Source organism: Lonchura striata, chromosome 33 (genome assembly GCF_050655825.1).
Source record: "Lonchura striata isolate lonStrDom1 chromosome 33, ASM5065582v1, whole genome shotgun sequence".
NCBI classification, from domain to species: Eukaryota; Metazoa; Chordata; class Aves; order Passeriformes; family Estrildidae; genus Lonchura; species Lonchura striata.
The window spans coordinates 7161990-7176951 of NC_140735.1; the positions used below are offsets into that span (position 1 = coordinate 7161990).

A 14962-nucleotide genomic window follows, 5' to 3' on the forward strand; every position below is an offset into this window, starting at 1 on the left:
AATTTCCCCAATATTTCCCCAAATTCTCCCCAATTTTCCCCAATATTTCCCAAATTTTCCCCAAATTCTCCCCAATTTTCCCCAATTTCCCCCAAATTTCCCCAGTATTTCCCAATATTTCCCCCAAATTTTCCCCCAATTTTTCTACAAATTGCCCCAAATTTCCCAAAATTTCCCCAATTTCTCCCCAAATTTTCCCAATTTCCCCAATTTTCCCCCAATTTTCCCCAATTTCCCCCAATTTTCCCCAATTTCCCCCCAATTCTCCCCAATTTCCCCCAAATTTCCCCAATATTTCCCAAATTTCCCCCCATTTTCCTCATTTTCCCCCAAATTTCCCCCAAATTTTCCCCAAATTTCCCCAAATTTCCCCAAATTCTCCCCAATTTCCCCCAAATTTCCCCAATTCTACCCAATTTTCCCCAATTTCCCCAATTTCTCCCCAATTTCCCAATTTTCCCCAAATTTCCCCCAAATTTCCCCCAATTTCCCCCAATTCTCCCCAATTTCCCCCAAATTTCCCCAATATTTCCCAAATTTCCCCCAATTTTCCTCATTTTTCCCCCAAATTTCCCCAAATTCTCCCCAATTTCCCCAATTTTCCCCAATTTCCCCCCAATTTTTCCCAATTCTCCCCAATTTCCCCCAATTTTCCCCAATTTCCCCCAATATTTCCCCAATTCTCCCCAAATTTCCCCAAATTTCCCCAATTTCCCCAATTCTCCTCAATTTCCCCCAAATTCTCCCCAATTCTCCCCAATTTTCCCACAATTTTCCCCAATTTTCCCAAATTTTCCCCAATTTTCCCAAATTTTCCCCAATTTTCCCCAAATTTCCCCAATTTCCCCCAAATTTCCCAATTTCCCCAATTTTCCCCAAATTCCCCCAAATTCTCCCCAGTTTTCCCGCCCTTTCCCGGTGGGCGTGGCCTGTACCGGAAGTGGGCATGCCTGGACCGGAAGTGGGCGTGCCCAGGTGCGCCGGCCCCGCCCACACCTGCGATCCAAGATGGCGGCGGCGCTGGGGGCGCTGCTGGCGCTGCTCGGTGGGCGAGGGGCAAATTCATTAATTGCGTTAATTAACGGGGCCGGGCCTTAATTGGGGCGGCAATTAACGGGGGCCGGGCTAATTAAGGGGGTGTGGGGGTAATTAATGAGGTCGGGGGGTAATTAAGGGGGTCTGGGGGTAATTAGTGGGGTCTGGGGTAATTAATGGGGTCGGGGGGTAATTAATGAGGTCGGGGGGTAATTAATGGGGTCTGGGGTAATTAATGGGGATCTGGGGTAATTAATGGGGTGTGGGGTAATTAATGGGGTGTGGGGTAATTAAGGGGGTCTGGGGGGTAATTAATGGGGTCGGGGGGTAATTAAGGGGGTCTGGGGTAATTAATGAGGTCTGGGGTAATTAATGGGGTCTGGGGGGTAATTAATGGGGTCTCGGGTAATTAATGGGGTCTGGGGGGTAATTAAGGGGGGCCGGGGGGTAATTAATGGGGTCTGGGGGTAATTAATGGGGGTCTGGGGTAATTAATGGGGTCGGGGGGTAATTAATGAGGTCGGGGGGGTAATTAATGAGGTCGGGGGGTAATTAATGGGGTCTGGGGTAATTAAGGGGGTCTGGGGTAATTAATGGGGTCTGGGGTAATTAAGGGGGTCTGGGGTAATTAATGGGGTCTGGGGTAATTAATGGGGATCTGGGGTAATTAATGGGGTCGGGGGTAATTAATGGGGTCTGGGGTAATTAAAGGGGTGTGGGGAAATTAATGGGGTCTGGGGGGTGATTAATGAGGCCGGGGGGTAATTAAGGGGGTCCGGGGTAATTAATGGGGTCTGGGGGATGATTAAGGGGCTGGGCATTAATTAAGGGGGGTAATTAATGGGGTGCCGGGTAATTAATGGGGCAATTGAAGGGCTGGGCAGGTGAGTGACACTGAGAGCCTCACCTGGGCAGGTGACCCTGACCCCAACTCACCTGTCCAGGTGACCCTGACCACGTCTCACCTGGGCAGGTGACCCTGACCCCGTCTCACCTGGGCAGGTGACCCTGACCCCAACTCACCTGGGCAGGTGACCCTGGGTGACCCTGGCCCCAACTCACCTGTCCAGGTGACCCTGACCACATCTCACCTGGGCAGGTGACCCTGACCCCAACTCACCTGGGCAGGTGACCCTGACCCCATCTCACCTGGGCAGGTGACCCTGACCCCGTCTCACCTGGGCAGGTGTCACAGGTGTCAGTGTCTGTCTCACCTGTCCAGGTGACCCTGACCCCATCTCACCTGGGCAGGTGACCCTGGGTGACCCTGACCCTGTCTCACCTGCCCAGGTGTCACAGGTGTCAATGTCTCACCTGTCCAGGTGTCACTGCAGGTGTCACAGGTGTCCGTGTCTGTCTCACCTGCCCAGGTGTCACAGGTGTCAGTGTCTCTCATCTGCCCAGGTGTCACTGCAGGTGTCACAGGTGACAGTGACATGTCTCACCTGCCCAGGTGTCACAGGTGTCAATGTCTCACCTGTCCAGGTGTCACTGCAGGTGTCAGTGACATGTCTCACCTCTGCAGGTGTCACAGGTGTCAGTGTCTCACCTGCCCAGGTGCGCCGCTGCAGGTGCGTCACCGCAGGCGCCCCTGACTCCCGCCTCTCCCCCTCACCTGCGCAGGTGCGCCGCTGCAGGTGTGGCCGCTGCAGGTGTGGGTGCCCGAGCCGCGCACGGTGGCGCTGCTCTTCCAGCCGGTTCTGCTGCGCTGCCGCTTCCAGGTGAGCCCCGCCGGCGCCGCGCCCATCGTCACCTGGAAGTACAAATCCTTCTGCCCCCGCACCTGGGCGCCGCCCGGCGCCGACTCACCTGGCGCCGCGGCCGCCGACTCACCTGGCGCGGCGGCCGGCGCCTGCCCCGACTCGGCGCGCACCGTGCGCATCGTGGCCACCAAGCAGGGCCAGCAGGTGACCCTGGGCGACTTCTACCTGGGCCGGCCCGTCACCATCCAGGGAGGTGAGCGCACCTGGGGACACCTGGGCACACCTGGGATACACCTGGGCACACCTGGACACACCTGGGAGATACCTGGGGGAACCTGAGGGGCACCTGGGATACACCTGGGCACACCTGGGCACACCTGGACACACCTGGGAATACCTGGGGGGCAGCTGGGCACACCTGGGAATATCTGGGAGATACCTGGGAATACCTGGGGGTCAGCTGGGGGCACCTGAGGGTACCTGGGATACACCTGGGCACACCTGGGGACACCTGGGAGATACCTGGGGGCACCTGAGGGGCACCTGGGATACACCTGGGCACACCTGGGATACACCTGGGCACACCTGGGGACACCTGGGAGATACCTGGGGGCACCTGGGAGATACCTGGGGACACCTGGGAATACCTGGGGGGCAGCTGGGGACACCTGAGGGGCACCTGGGAGATACCTGGGGACACCTGAGGGGCACCTGGGAGATACCTGGGGACACCTGGGCACACCTGGGAGATACCTGGGAATACCTGGGCGCACCTGGGGACACACCTGGGAATACCTGGGGGGCAGCTGGGGGCACCTGGGGACACCTGGGAGATACCTGGGGGCACCTGGGGGGCAGCTGGGGGCACCTGAGGGGCACCTGGGATACACCTGGGCACACCTGGGATACACCTGGGCACACCTGGACACACCTGGGAGATACCTGGGGGCACCTGAGGGTACCTGGGATACACCTGGGCACACCTGGGATACACCTGGGCACACCTGGGGACACCTGGGAGATGCCTGGGGGCACCTGAGGGGCACCTGGGCGCACCTGGGGACACACCTGGGAATACCTGGGAATACCTGGGGGGCACCTGGGGACACCTGAGGGGCACCTGGGAGATACCTGGGGACACCTGGGCACACCTGGGAGATACCTGGGCACACCCGGGAGATGCCTGGGGACACCTGGGGGCACCTGGGCACACCTTGGCACACCTGGGAATACCTGGAGGCAGCTGGGAGATACCTGGGAATACCTGGGAGATGCCTGGGGGCATCTGAGGGGCACCTGGGATACACCTGGGCACACCTGGGATACACCTGGGCACACCTGGGCACACCTGGGAATATCTGGGGGCACCTGGGAGATACCTGGGGGAACCTGGGAGATACCTGGGGGTACCTGAGGGCAGCTGGGCACACCTGGGGGTACCCGAGGGCAACTGGGCACACCTGGGATACACCTGGGCACACCTGGGAGGGGCTGAGACACACCTGGGGACAGCTGGGCACACCTGGGAGGGTACCTGGGCACACCTGGGGCACACTTGGGCACACCTGGCACACACCTGGGCACACCTGAGACACACCTGGGGGCACCTGGGACATACCTGGGCACACCTGAGACACACCTGGGAGGGGCTGGGACACACCTGGGCACACCTGGCACACACCTGGGCACACCTGAGACACACCTGGGGGCACCTGGGGCACACCTAGGCACACCTGGGCACACCTGGGCACACCTGGCACACACCTGGCACACCTGGGCACACCTGGGCACACCTGGCACACCTGGGCACACCTGGGCACACCTGGCAGGTGCGGAGCTGAGCCTGGGCCCCGCAGCCTGGGGCGACTCCGGCCTCTACCTGTGCACGGTGACCTCGACCAGCGACCTGCAGGGCAACAACGAGGCCGTGGCCGAGCTGGTGGTGCTGGGTGAGACTGGTTTATACTGGTTTATACTGGGAGGGGCTGGGAGGGAACTGGGAGGGACTGGGAAGGACTGGGAGGGAACTGGGAGGGACTGGGAGGGAACTGGGAGGGACTGGGAGGGACTGGGAGGAACTGGGAGGGACTGGGAGGGGACTGGGAGGGACTGGGAGGGAACTGGGAGGGAACTGGGAGGGACTGGGAGGGAACTGGGAGGGACTGGGAGGGACTGGGAGGGACTGGGAGGGAACTGGGAGGGAACTGGGAGGGACTGGGAGGGAACTGGGAGGGACTGGGAGGGACTGGGAGGGAACTGGGAGGGAACTGGGAGGGACTGGGAGGGACTGGGAGGGAACTGGGAGGGAACTGGGAGGGAACTGGGAGGGACTGGGAGGGACTGGGAGGGGGTGGGAGGGACTGGGAGGGAACTGGGAGGGACTGGGAGGGAATGGGAGGGAACTGGGAAAGGGTTAAAGGGGATTTGGGGTTACTGGTTTATACTGGGACATACTGGGATAAACTGGGAATGGACTGGGAGGGAACTGGGAAAGGGTTAAAGGGGTTTGGGGTTACTGGTTTATACTGGGAGGGGATTGGGAGGGGACTGAGATGCGATTTGGGGTTACTGGTTTAGGGTTGGGGTTACTGGTTTGTACTGGTTTGTACTGGTTTGGGGTTACTGGTTTGTACTGGTTTGGGGTCGGGGTTACTGGTTTGTACTGGTTTATGCTGGTTTATACTGGTTTATGCTGGTTTGGGGTTGGGATTATTGGTTTATACTGGGTTGGGGTTACTGGTTTATACTGGTTTGAGGATTGGGTTACTGGTTTGTAGTGGTTTATACTGGTTTGTACTGGTTTGGGGTTGGGGTTACTGGTTTGTACTGGTTTGTACTGGTTTGGGGTTGGGGTTACTGGTTTGTACTGGTTTGTACTGGTTTGGGGTTGAGGTTACTGGTCTGTACTGGTTTGTACTGGTTTATACCGGTTTGGGGTTGGGGTTACGGGTTTGGGGTTGGGGTTACTGGTTTATACTGGTTTATACTGGTTTGGGGTTGGGGTTACTGGTTTATACTGGTTTATACTGGTTTGGGGTTGGGGTTACTGGTCTGTACTGGTTTATACTGGTTTGGGGTTGGGGTTACTGGTCTGTACTGGTTTATACTGGTTTGGGGTTGGGGTTACTGGTCTATACTGGTTTATACTGGTTTGGGGTTGGGGTTACTGGTTTATACTGGTTTATACTGGTTTGGGGTTGGGTTACTGGTTTGTACTGGTTTGTACTGGTTTGGGGTTGAGGTTACTGGTTTGTACTGGTTTGTACTGGTCTATAGTGGTGTATACTGGTCTGGGGTTGGGGTTACTGGTCTATACTGGTTTGTACTGGTCTGTACTGGTCTATACTGGTCTATACTGGTTTGGGGTTGGGGTTACTGGTCTATACTGGTTTGTACTGGTCTGTACTGGTCTATACTGGTTTGGGGTGGGGGTTACTGGTCTGTACTGGTTTGTACTGGGAGCAGCACTGGGCCCCTCCCCCCGTGTCCCCCCAGGGTCTCTTCCCGAGGGCTCCCGGCTGCTGCCCGAGGGGACCCTGCCAGGTACGGGCACACCTGGGCACACCTGGGCACACCTGGGCACACCTGGGCACACCTGGGCACACCTGGGCACACCTGGGAACTGACCTGGGCACACCTGGGCACACCTGGGGGCACCTGGGGGCACCTGGGAACTCACCTGGGGGCACCTGGGCACAGCTGGGAACTCACCTGGGCACACCTGGGGGCACCTGGGAACTCACCTGGGCACACCTGGGCACACCTGGGCACACCTGGGCACTCACCTGGGCGCACCTGGGAACTCACCTGGGCACACCTGGGGATGGGGAAATGGGGGAAAATGCAAAAATTTGGGAGAAAATTGGGAAACTTTGGGGGGAAATGGGGATTTTGGGCACACCTGGGCACACCTGGGACGCCTGGGAACTCACCTGGGCACACCTGGGCACACCTGGGCACACCTGGGCACACTTGGGGGCACCTGGGGGGGAAATTGGGGAAGAAACGGTGAAGGCTGGGGGGAAATTGAGGGAATTTTGGGGGTTTTGAGGGAAATTTTGGGGAAATTGGGGAAATTTTGGGGTTTTTGAGGAAATTTTGGGGAAATTGAGGAAATTTTGGGGAAATTTGGGGGAAAATTTGGGGTTTTTGAGGGAAATTTTGGGGAAATTGGGGAAATTTTGGGGAAATTGGGGAAATTTTGTGGGTTTTGAGGGAAATTTTGGGGAAACTGAGGAAATTTTGTGGTTTTTGAGGGAAATTTTGGAGGAATTTCTGAGATTTTGGAGAAATTTAAGAAATTTTGGGGAAATTTAGGAAATCTTGGGGTTTTTCAGGGAAATTTTTGGGAAATTGAGGAAATATTGGGAATGTTGAGGTTTTTGAGGGAAATTTTGGGGAAAGTGAGGAAATTTTGGGAATTTTGAGGAAAATTTTGGGGAAATTGAGGGAAATCGAGGAAATTTTGTGGTTTTTGAGGGAAATTTTGGGTAAACTGAGGAAATTTTATGGTTTTTGAGGGAAATTTTGGGTAAACTGAGGAAATTTTGTGGGTTTTGAGGGAATTTTTGGGTAAACTGAGGAAATTTTGTGGGTTTGGAGGGAACTTTTGAAGAAATTGAGGAAATTTTGTAGGTTTTAAGGGAAATTTTGGGGAAATTGAGGAAATTTTGTGGTTTTTGAGGGAAATTTTGGGGAAAGTGAGGAAATTTTGGGGTTTTGAGGGAACTTTTGGGGTTCGGGCACACCCGGGCGCACCTGGGGTTCGTTTAGGCCGCGTAACGCGATTTATGCAAATGTATGCAAATGTATGCAAATGTATGCAAATGTAAGGTAACGTATGCAAATGCGGCGTTGCAGATTGGCTGTTCGTGGCGCTGGTGGCGCTGGGGGCGGGGCTGGCGGCGCTGGGGGCGGGGCTGTGCTGGTGCCAGTGCTGCCCCCACACCTGCTGCTGTTACCTGCGCTGCCCCTGCTGCCCCCGCAGGTGCTGCTGCCCCGAGGCCCGTGAGTCACCTGGGCACACCTGGGCACACCTGGGGGCACCTGGGGGCACCTGGGCACACCTGGGCACACCTGGGCACACCTGGGCATGGCTGGGAACAGCTGGGAACTCACCTGGGCACACCTGGGGGCACCTGGGGGCACCTGGGAACTCACCTGGGCACAGCTGGGCACGGGTGGGAACAGCTGGGAACTCACCTGGGCACACCTGGGGGCACCTGGGGGCACCTGGGGGCACCTGGGGGCACCTGGGAACTCACCTGGGCACACCTGGGCACGGGTGGGATACACCTGGGAACACCTGGGAACACACCTGGGCACACCTGGGCACGGCTGGGCATGGCTGGGCACACCTGGGAACATCTGGGAACACACCTGGGCACACCTGGGCACGGCTGGGCATGGCTGGGCACACCTGGGAACATCTGGGAACACACCTGGGCACACCTGGGCAGAGCTGGGCATGGGTGGGATACACCTGGGCACACCTGGGAACTGCTGGGCACACCTGGGAACACCTGGGAATTCACCTGGGCATGGCTGGGCACAGCTGGGCACACCTGGGCATGGGTGAGAACACCTGGGCACAGCTGGGCATGGCTGGGCACACCTGGGCACACACCTGGGCATGGCTGGGCACACCTGGGAACAGCTGGGAACACACCTGGGCACACCTGGGCAGAGCTGGGCACGGCTGAGAACACCTGGGAACAGCCGGGCACACCTGGGCACAGCTGGGCACGGCTGGGAACTCACCTGGGCACACCTGGGTGCACCTGGGAACTCACCTGGGGGCACCTGGGCACAGCTGGGGGGCACTCAAAGTACACCTGGGCACACCCGGGGTGGTTTTTGGGCACACCTGGGCACACCTGGGCACACCTGGGGGGGGTTTGGGCACACCTGGGCACACCTGGGCACACCTGGGGGGGGTTTGGGCACACCTGGGCACACCTGAGCACACCTGGGATACACCTGGGGGCACCTGAGGGGCACCTGGGCACAGCTGGGGGTGGTTTTTGGGCACACCTGGGCACACCTGGCCCAGTCTCTGACCTCACCCGTGCCCACCTTTCCCCCCCACCCCGACACCTGCCTCAGTTTACCTGGCCGGCAAAGCGGCGACCTCGGGGGGCGCCTTCGGCCCCTCCCCCCACCCAGCGCTGCCCCTGCAGCTCCTCGGTGAGTGGGGGGAGGGGCGCGGGGGGCACCCATGGGTGCCGGGGGGGGGGGGGGGCACCCGTGGGTGCCCAGGTGAGGCTCACCTGGCCCCTCCCCCCCCCAGAGAGCAGCCGGAGCTCCCAGGTGCCGCTGCTGCGCGACGGCGACGGCGCAGGTGAGGCGGGACGGACTGGTTGGGACTGGTTTGGACTGGTTTGGACTGGTTGGGACTGGTTTGGACTGGTTGGGATTGGTTTGGACTGGTTGGGACTGGTTCGGACTGGTTGGGATTGGTTGGGACTGGTTGGGATTGGTTTAGACTGGTTCAGACTGGTTGGGACTGGTTTGGACTGGTTCGGACTGGTTGGGATTGGTTGGGACTGGTTTGGACTGGTTTGGACTGGTTTGGACTGGTTGGGATTGGTTTGGACTGGTTTGGACTGGTTTGGACTGGTTGGGAGTGGTTGGGACTGGTTGGGACTGGTTGGGACTGGTTGGGATTGGTTGGGACTGGTTGGGACTGGTTGGGATTGGTTGGGACTGGTTGGGACTGGTTGGGATTGGTTGGGACTGGTTGGGACTGGTTGGGACTGGTTGGGAGTGGTTGGGACTGGTTGGGAGTGGTTGGGAGTGGTTCAGACTGGGATTGGTTTGGACTGGTTGGGACTGGTTGGGAGTGGTTGGGACTGGTTCGGACTGGTTGGGACTGGTTCGGACTGGTTGGGACTGGTTCGGACTGGTTCGGACTGGTTTGGACTGGTTTGGACTGGTTCGGACTGGTTCGGACTGGTTGGGACTGGTTTGGACTGGTTCAGACTGGTTGGGACTGGTTGGGATTGGTTGGGACTGGTTCGGACTGGTTTGGACTGGTTTGGACTGGTTGGGACTGGTTTGGACTGGTTTGGACTGGTTCGGACTGGTTTGGACTGGTTCAGAGTTACTGGGAGGGAACTGGGTCTGTACTGGTTTATACTGGTCCATACTGGTCCATACTGGTTTATACTGGTCCATACTGGTTTATACTGGTCCATACTGGTCCGTACTGGTCCATACTGGTTTATACTGGTCCATACTGGTCCATACTGGTCCGTACTGGTCCATACTGGTCCATACTGGTCCGTACTGGTCCATACTGGTTTATACTGGTCCATACTGGTTTATACTGGTCCATACTGGTCCGTACTGGTCCGTACTGGTCCATACTGGTCCATACTGGTCCATACTGGTCCATACTGGTCCATACTGGTCCGTACTGGTCCATACTGGTTTATACTGGTCCATACTGGTCCGTACTGGTCCATACTGGTCCATACTGGTTTATACTGGTCCGTACTGGTCCATACTGGTTTAAACTGGTCCATACTGGTTTATACTGGTCCGTACTGGTCCATACTGGTCCATACTGGTCCATACTGGTCCATACTGGTCCATACTGGTTTATACTGGTCCATACTGGTCCATACTGGTCCATACTGGTCCATACTGGTTTATACTGGTCCGTACTGGTCCGTACTGGTCCGTACTGGTCCGTACTGGTTTATACTGGTCCATACTGGTCCGTACTGGTCCGTACTGGTCCATACTGGTCCGTACTGGTCCGTACTGGTCCATACTGGTCCGTACTGGTCCATACTGGTCCATACTGGTCCATACTGGTTTATACTGGTCCGTACTGGTCCGTACTGGTCCGTACTGGTTTATACTGGTCCATACTGGTCCGTACTGGTCCGTACTGGTCCATACTGGTCCGTACTGGTCCGTACTGGTCCGTACTGGTCCGTACTGGTCCATACTGGTTTATACTGGTCCATACTGGTCTATACTGGTCCATACTGGTCCGTACTGGTTTATACTGGTCCATACTGGTCCATACTGCTCCATACTGCTCCATACTGGTCCGTACTGGTCCATACTGGTCCATACTGGTCCATACTGGTTTATACTGGTCCATACTGGTCCGTACTGGTCCATACTGGTCCATACTGGTCCATACTGGTCCATACTGGTTTATACTGGTCCGTACTGGTCCATACTGGTCCATACTGGTCCGTACTGGTCCGTACTGGTCCGTACTGGTTTATACTGGTCCGTACTGGTTTATACTGGTCCATACTGGTTTATACTGGTCCGTACTGGTTTATACTGGTCCATACTGGTCCATACTGGTCCGTACTGGTCCATACTGGTCCATACTGGTCCGTACTGGTCCGTACTGGTTTCCCGCAGCCCCCTCGGGCCCCTCCCCCACCGTCCTGCGTTACCTGGAGCAGCAGCTGCTCACCTGGGGAGGGGGCGGGGCCGGGGAGCGGCCGCCAGGTGAGGGGGGCGGGGATTGGGAATTGGGGGAGTTTGGGGGGATTTTGGGAATTTTGGGGATTTTGGGGGGATTTTGGGGATTTTGGGGGAATTTTGGGGGGATTTGTGGAATTTTGGGGGATTTGGGGGATTTTGGGGGGATTTGGGGGGATTTTGGGGAATTTGGGGGATTTGGGGGATTTTGGGAATTTTGGGGGATTTGGGGGATTTGGGAATTTTGGGGGGATTTTGGGGAATTTGGGGGGATTTTGGGGGGATTTTGGTGATTTGGGGGATTTTGGGTTATTTGAGGGATTTTAGGGGTATTTTGGGGGGAATTTTGGGGATTTTTTGGGGGGATTTGGGGGGATTTTCAGGGGGATTTTGGGTGGATTCTTTGGGGATTTTTTGGGAGAATTTGGGGTGATTTTGGGGATTTTTTGGGGGGATTTTTTGGGGGGATTTTGGGGGATTTCAGAGGGATTTTCGGGGGCATTTTGGGGGCATTTTTGGGGGGATTTTGGGGATTTTCAGGGGGATTTTGGGTCGATTTTTTGGGGATTTTTGGGGGGGATTTTGGGAGAATTTGGGGTGATTTTGGGGATTTTTGGGGGGGATTTTGGGGGATTTTCAAGGGGATTTTGGGTGGATTCTTTGGGGATTTTTTGGGAGAATTTGGGGTGATTTGGGGCCGTTTTTGGGGGGATTTTTTGGGGGAATTCGGGGGGATTTTTGGGGATTTTTTGGGGGGATTTTGGGGGATTTCAGAGGGATTTTTGGGGGCATTTCGGGGGGATTTTTTTGGGATTTTTGGGGGGGATTTTGGGAGAATTTGGGGTGATTTTGGGGATTTTTTGGGGGGATTTTTTGGGGGGATTTTGGGGGATTTCAGAGGGATTTTCAGGGGTATTTTGGGGGGATTTTTGGGGGGATTTTGGGTATTTTTGGGGGGAATTCGGGGGTATTTTGGGGGGATTTTTTGGGTTTTTTTGCGTCTCAGCAGAATTTTTTTTTTGGGGGGGGGGTCCTGAGGGGTGGGGGCGGGTCTCGATCTCGCCCCTCCCCCACCCTGACCCCTCCCCCCTCCCCAGGCCCCGCCCCCAGTGACGTCACCTCGCTGCACGAGCCCCCCTGGGCCCCTCCCCCCCCCCGCTCGCGCTCGGCCGAAATTTTGGGGGGGAGGGGGGGGGAGGGGGTGGGGGAGGGGCGCTGGGGGGGGTCCCGGACCCCTCCCCCCCCCGCCCGCCCCCCCCGGGGCCCCCCCGCGAACCCGCGGCGGCTGCGCAAGGTGGGGGAGGGGAAATTTGGGGGGTTTTGGGGGGGATTTGGGGATTTTTGGGGGGATTTTTGGGGGATTTTGGGGGGAAATTGGGAGGTTTCGGGGGGATTTGGGTGATTTTGGGGGAAATTTGGGAGGTTTTTGGGGATTTTTGGGGATTTTTGGGTGATTTTGGGGGGAAATTGGGAGGTTTTGGGGGGATTTGGGGGGATTTGGGGATTTTTGGGGATTTTTGGGTCATTTTGGGGGGAATTTGGGAGTTTTGGGGGGATTTGGGCGATTTTGGGGGAAATTTCGGAGATTTTGGGGGGATTTTTGGGTGATTTTTGGGGGAAATTTGGGAGGTTTTTGGGGATTTTTGGTGGATTTGGGGGATTTTAGGGGATTTTCGGGGGATTTTGGGGGATTTGCGGAGAAAATTGGGAGGTTTCGCGGGATTTTTGGAGGATTTGGGGGGAAATTTCAGAGATTTTGGGGGATTTTGGGCGGATTTGGGTGATTTTGGGGGAAAATTTTGGAGATTTTGGGGGGATTTGGGGGGATTTTGGAAGAAAATTGGGAGGTTCTGGGGGGATTTGGGGGATTTTGGGGGGAAAATTTTGGATTTTGGGGGATTTTGGGAGGATTTAGGAGATTTTGGTGAGAAATTGGGAGGTTTGGGGGGATTTTGGCATTTTGGGGGGAAATTTTGGAGATTTTGGGAGGATTTGGGGTGATTTTGGGGGAAATTTTGGAGATTTTGGGTGATTTTGGGGGGAGATTTTGGTGGATTTTGGGGGGAAATTGGGAGGTTTTGGGGGATTTTCAGGGGAGTTTTTGGGAGGTTTGTGGGAATTTGGGTGAAATTCGGGGATTTTGGGGGTATTTGGGAAAAATTTGGGGTGAAAAATTGAGGATTTGGGGAAATTTGGGAGGATTTCGGGGGGATTTGTGGGAATTTGGGGAAAATTTGGGGGATTTGGGTGAAAAATTGAGGATTTGGGGGAAAATTGGGGAATTTGGGAATTTTGTGGGGACTGGGAGAGGTTTGGGGGGTCCTGGGTGGGATTTTGGGGGATAATTTTGGTTATTTTGGTTGAATTTCTGTCAATTTTGGCTATTTTGGGATATTTCGTGGGTAATTTTGGCTATTTTGGATTAATTTTTGTTAATTTTGGCTATTTTGGGATATTTCGGGAGTAATTTTGGCTATTTTGGATTAATTTCTGATAATTTTGGGTATTTTGGGATATTTTGGGGTAATTTTGGCTATTTTGGTTGAATTTCTGTTAATTTTGGCTATTTTGGGATATTTTGGGGATAATTTTGGCTATTTTGGGATATTTTGGGGCTAATTTTGGCTATTTTGGATGAATTTCTGACAATTTTGGCTATTTTGGGATATTTTGGGGATAATTTTAGCTACTTTCAGCTATTTTGGGGATAATTTTGGCTATTTTGGTTGAATTTCTGTTAATTTTGGCTATTTTGGGGATAATTTTGGCTATTTTGGATTAATTTCTGTTAATTTTGGCTATTTTGGGATATTTTGGGGATAATTTTGGCTATTTTGGGATATTTTTGGGGGGTCTCCACCTCTCTCACCCCTTTTTTTCCTTCCCTTCCCCCCCAGAACGACGCCTTGAGCCGCGAGAGCCTCGTGGTGTGAGCGGGACCCCAAAATCCACGGAAATTCCCCCAAAATCCACGGAAATTCCCCCAAAATCCACGGAAATTCCCCCAAAATCCCTGGAAATTCCCCCAAAATCCACGGAAATTCCCCCAAAATCCCCAAATTTCCCCCAAAATCCACGGAAATTCCCCCAAAATCCACGGAAATTCCCCCAAAATCCACGGAAATTCCCCCAAAATCCCCAAATTTCCCCCAAAATCCCCAAATTTCCCCCAAAATCCATGGAAATTCCCCCAAAATCCACGGAAATTCCCCCAAAATCCCCAAATTTCCCCCAAAATCCACGGAAATTCCCCCAAAATCCACGGAAATTCCCCCAAAATCCACGGAAATTCCCCCAAAATCCCCAAATTTCCCCCAAAATCCACGGAAATTCCCCCAAAATCCACGGAAATTCCCCCAAAATCCACGGAAATTCCCCCAAAATCCCCAAATTTCCCCCAAAATCCCCAAATTTCCCCCAAAATCCATGGAAATTCCCCCAAAATCCACGGAAATTCCCCCAAAATCCCCAAATTTCCCCCAAAATCCACGGAAATTCCCCCAAAATCCCCGAAATTCCCCCAAAATCCACGGAAATTCCCCCAAAATCCACGGAAATTCCCCCAAAATCCACAGAAATTCCCCCAAAATCCACGGAAATTCCCCCAAAATCCACGGAAATTCCCCCAAAATCCCCAAAATTCCCCCAAAATCCCTGGAAATTCCCCCAAAATCCCCAAATTTCCCCCAAAATCCACGGAAATTCCCCCAAAATCCCCAAATTTCCCCCAAAATCCACGGAAATTCCCCCAAAATCCACAGAAATTCCCC

At 54.9% G+C, this 14962-nt stretch overlaps 1 protein-coding gene across 1 annotated transcript; it reads left to right on the forward strand.

Moving 5' to 3' along the window:
* The first annotated feature begins 1008 nt into the window (after nucleotides 1-1008).
* Nucleotides 1009-14214, forward strand: LSR (lipolysis stimulated lipoprotein receptor). Its single transcript, XM_085564532.1, has 9 exons — nucleotides 1009-1045; nucleotides 2326-2460; nucleotides 2659-2991; nucleotides 4568-4687; nucleotides 7726-7745; nucleotides 8844-8924; nucleotides 9028-9078; nucleotides 11130-11219; nucleotides 14090-14214. Exons 1-9 carry the CDS (start codon nucleotides 1009-1011, stop codon nucleotides 14123-14125), a joined length of 903 nt encoding a protein of 300 aa, XP_085420658.1. The 3' UTR covers nucleotides 14126-14214.
* Nucleotides 14215-14962: the final 748 nt, after the last annotated feature.

Coding starts and splice junctions, on each gene's coding strand:
- LSR (XM_085564532.1), top strand. CDS start 1,009: ATGGCGGCGGCGCTGGGGGCGCTGCTGGCGCTGCTCG. Junction 1,046..2,325: donor GGCGCTGCTGGCGCTGCTCG/GTGGGCGAGGGG, acceptor TCACCTGCCCAG/GTGTCACAGGTGTCAATGTC. Junction 9,079..11,129: donor GCGCGACGGCGACGGCGCAG/GTGAGGCGGGAC, acceptor GGTTTCCCGCAG/CCCCCTCGGGCCCCTCCCCC.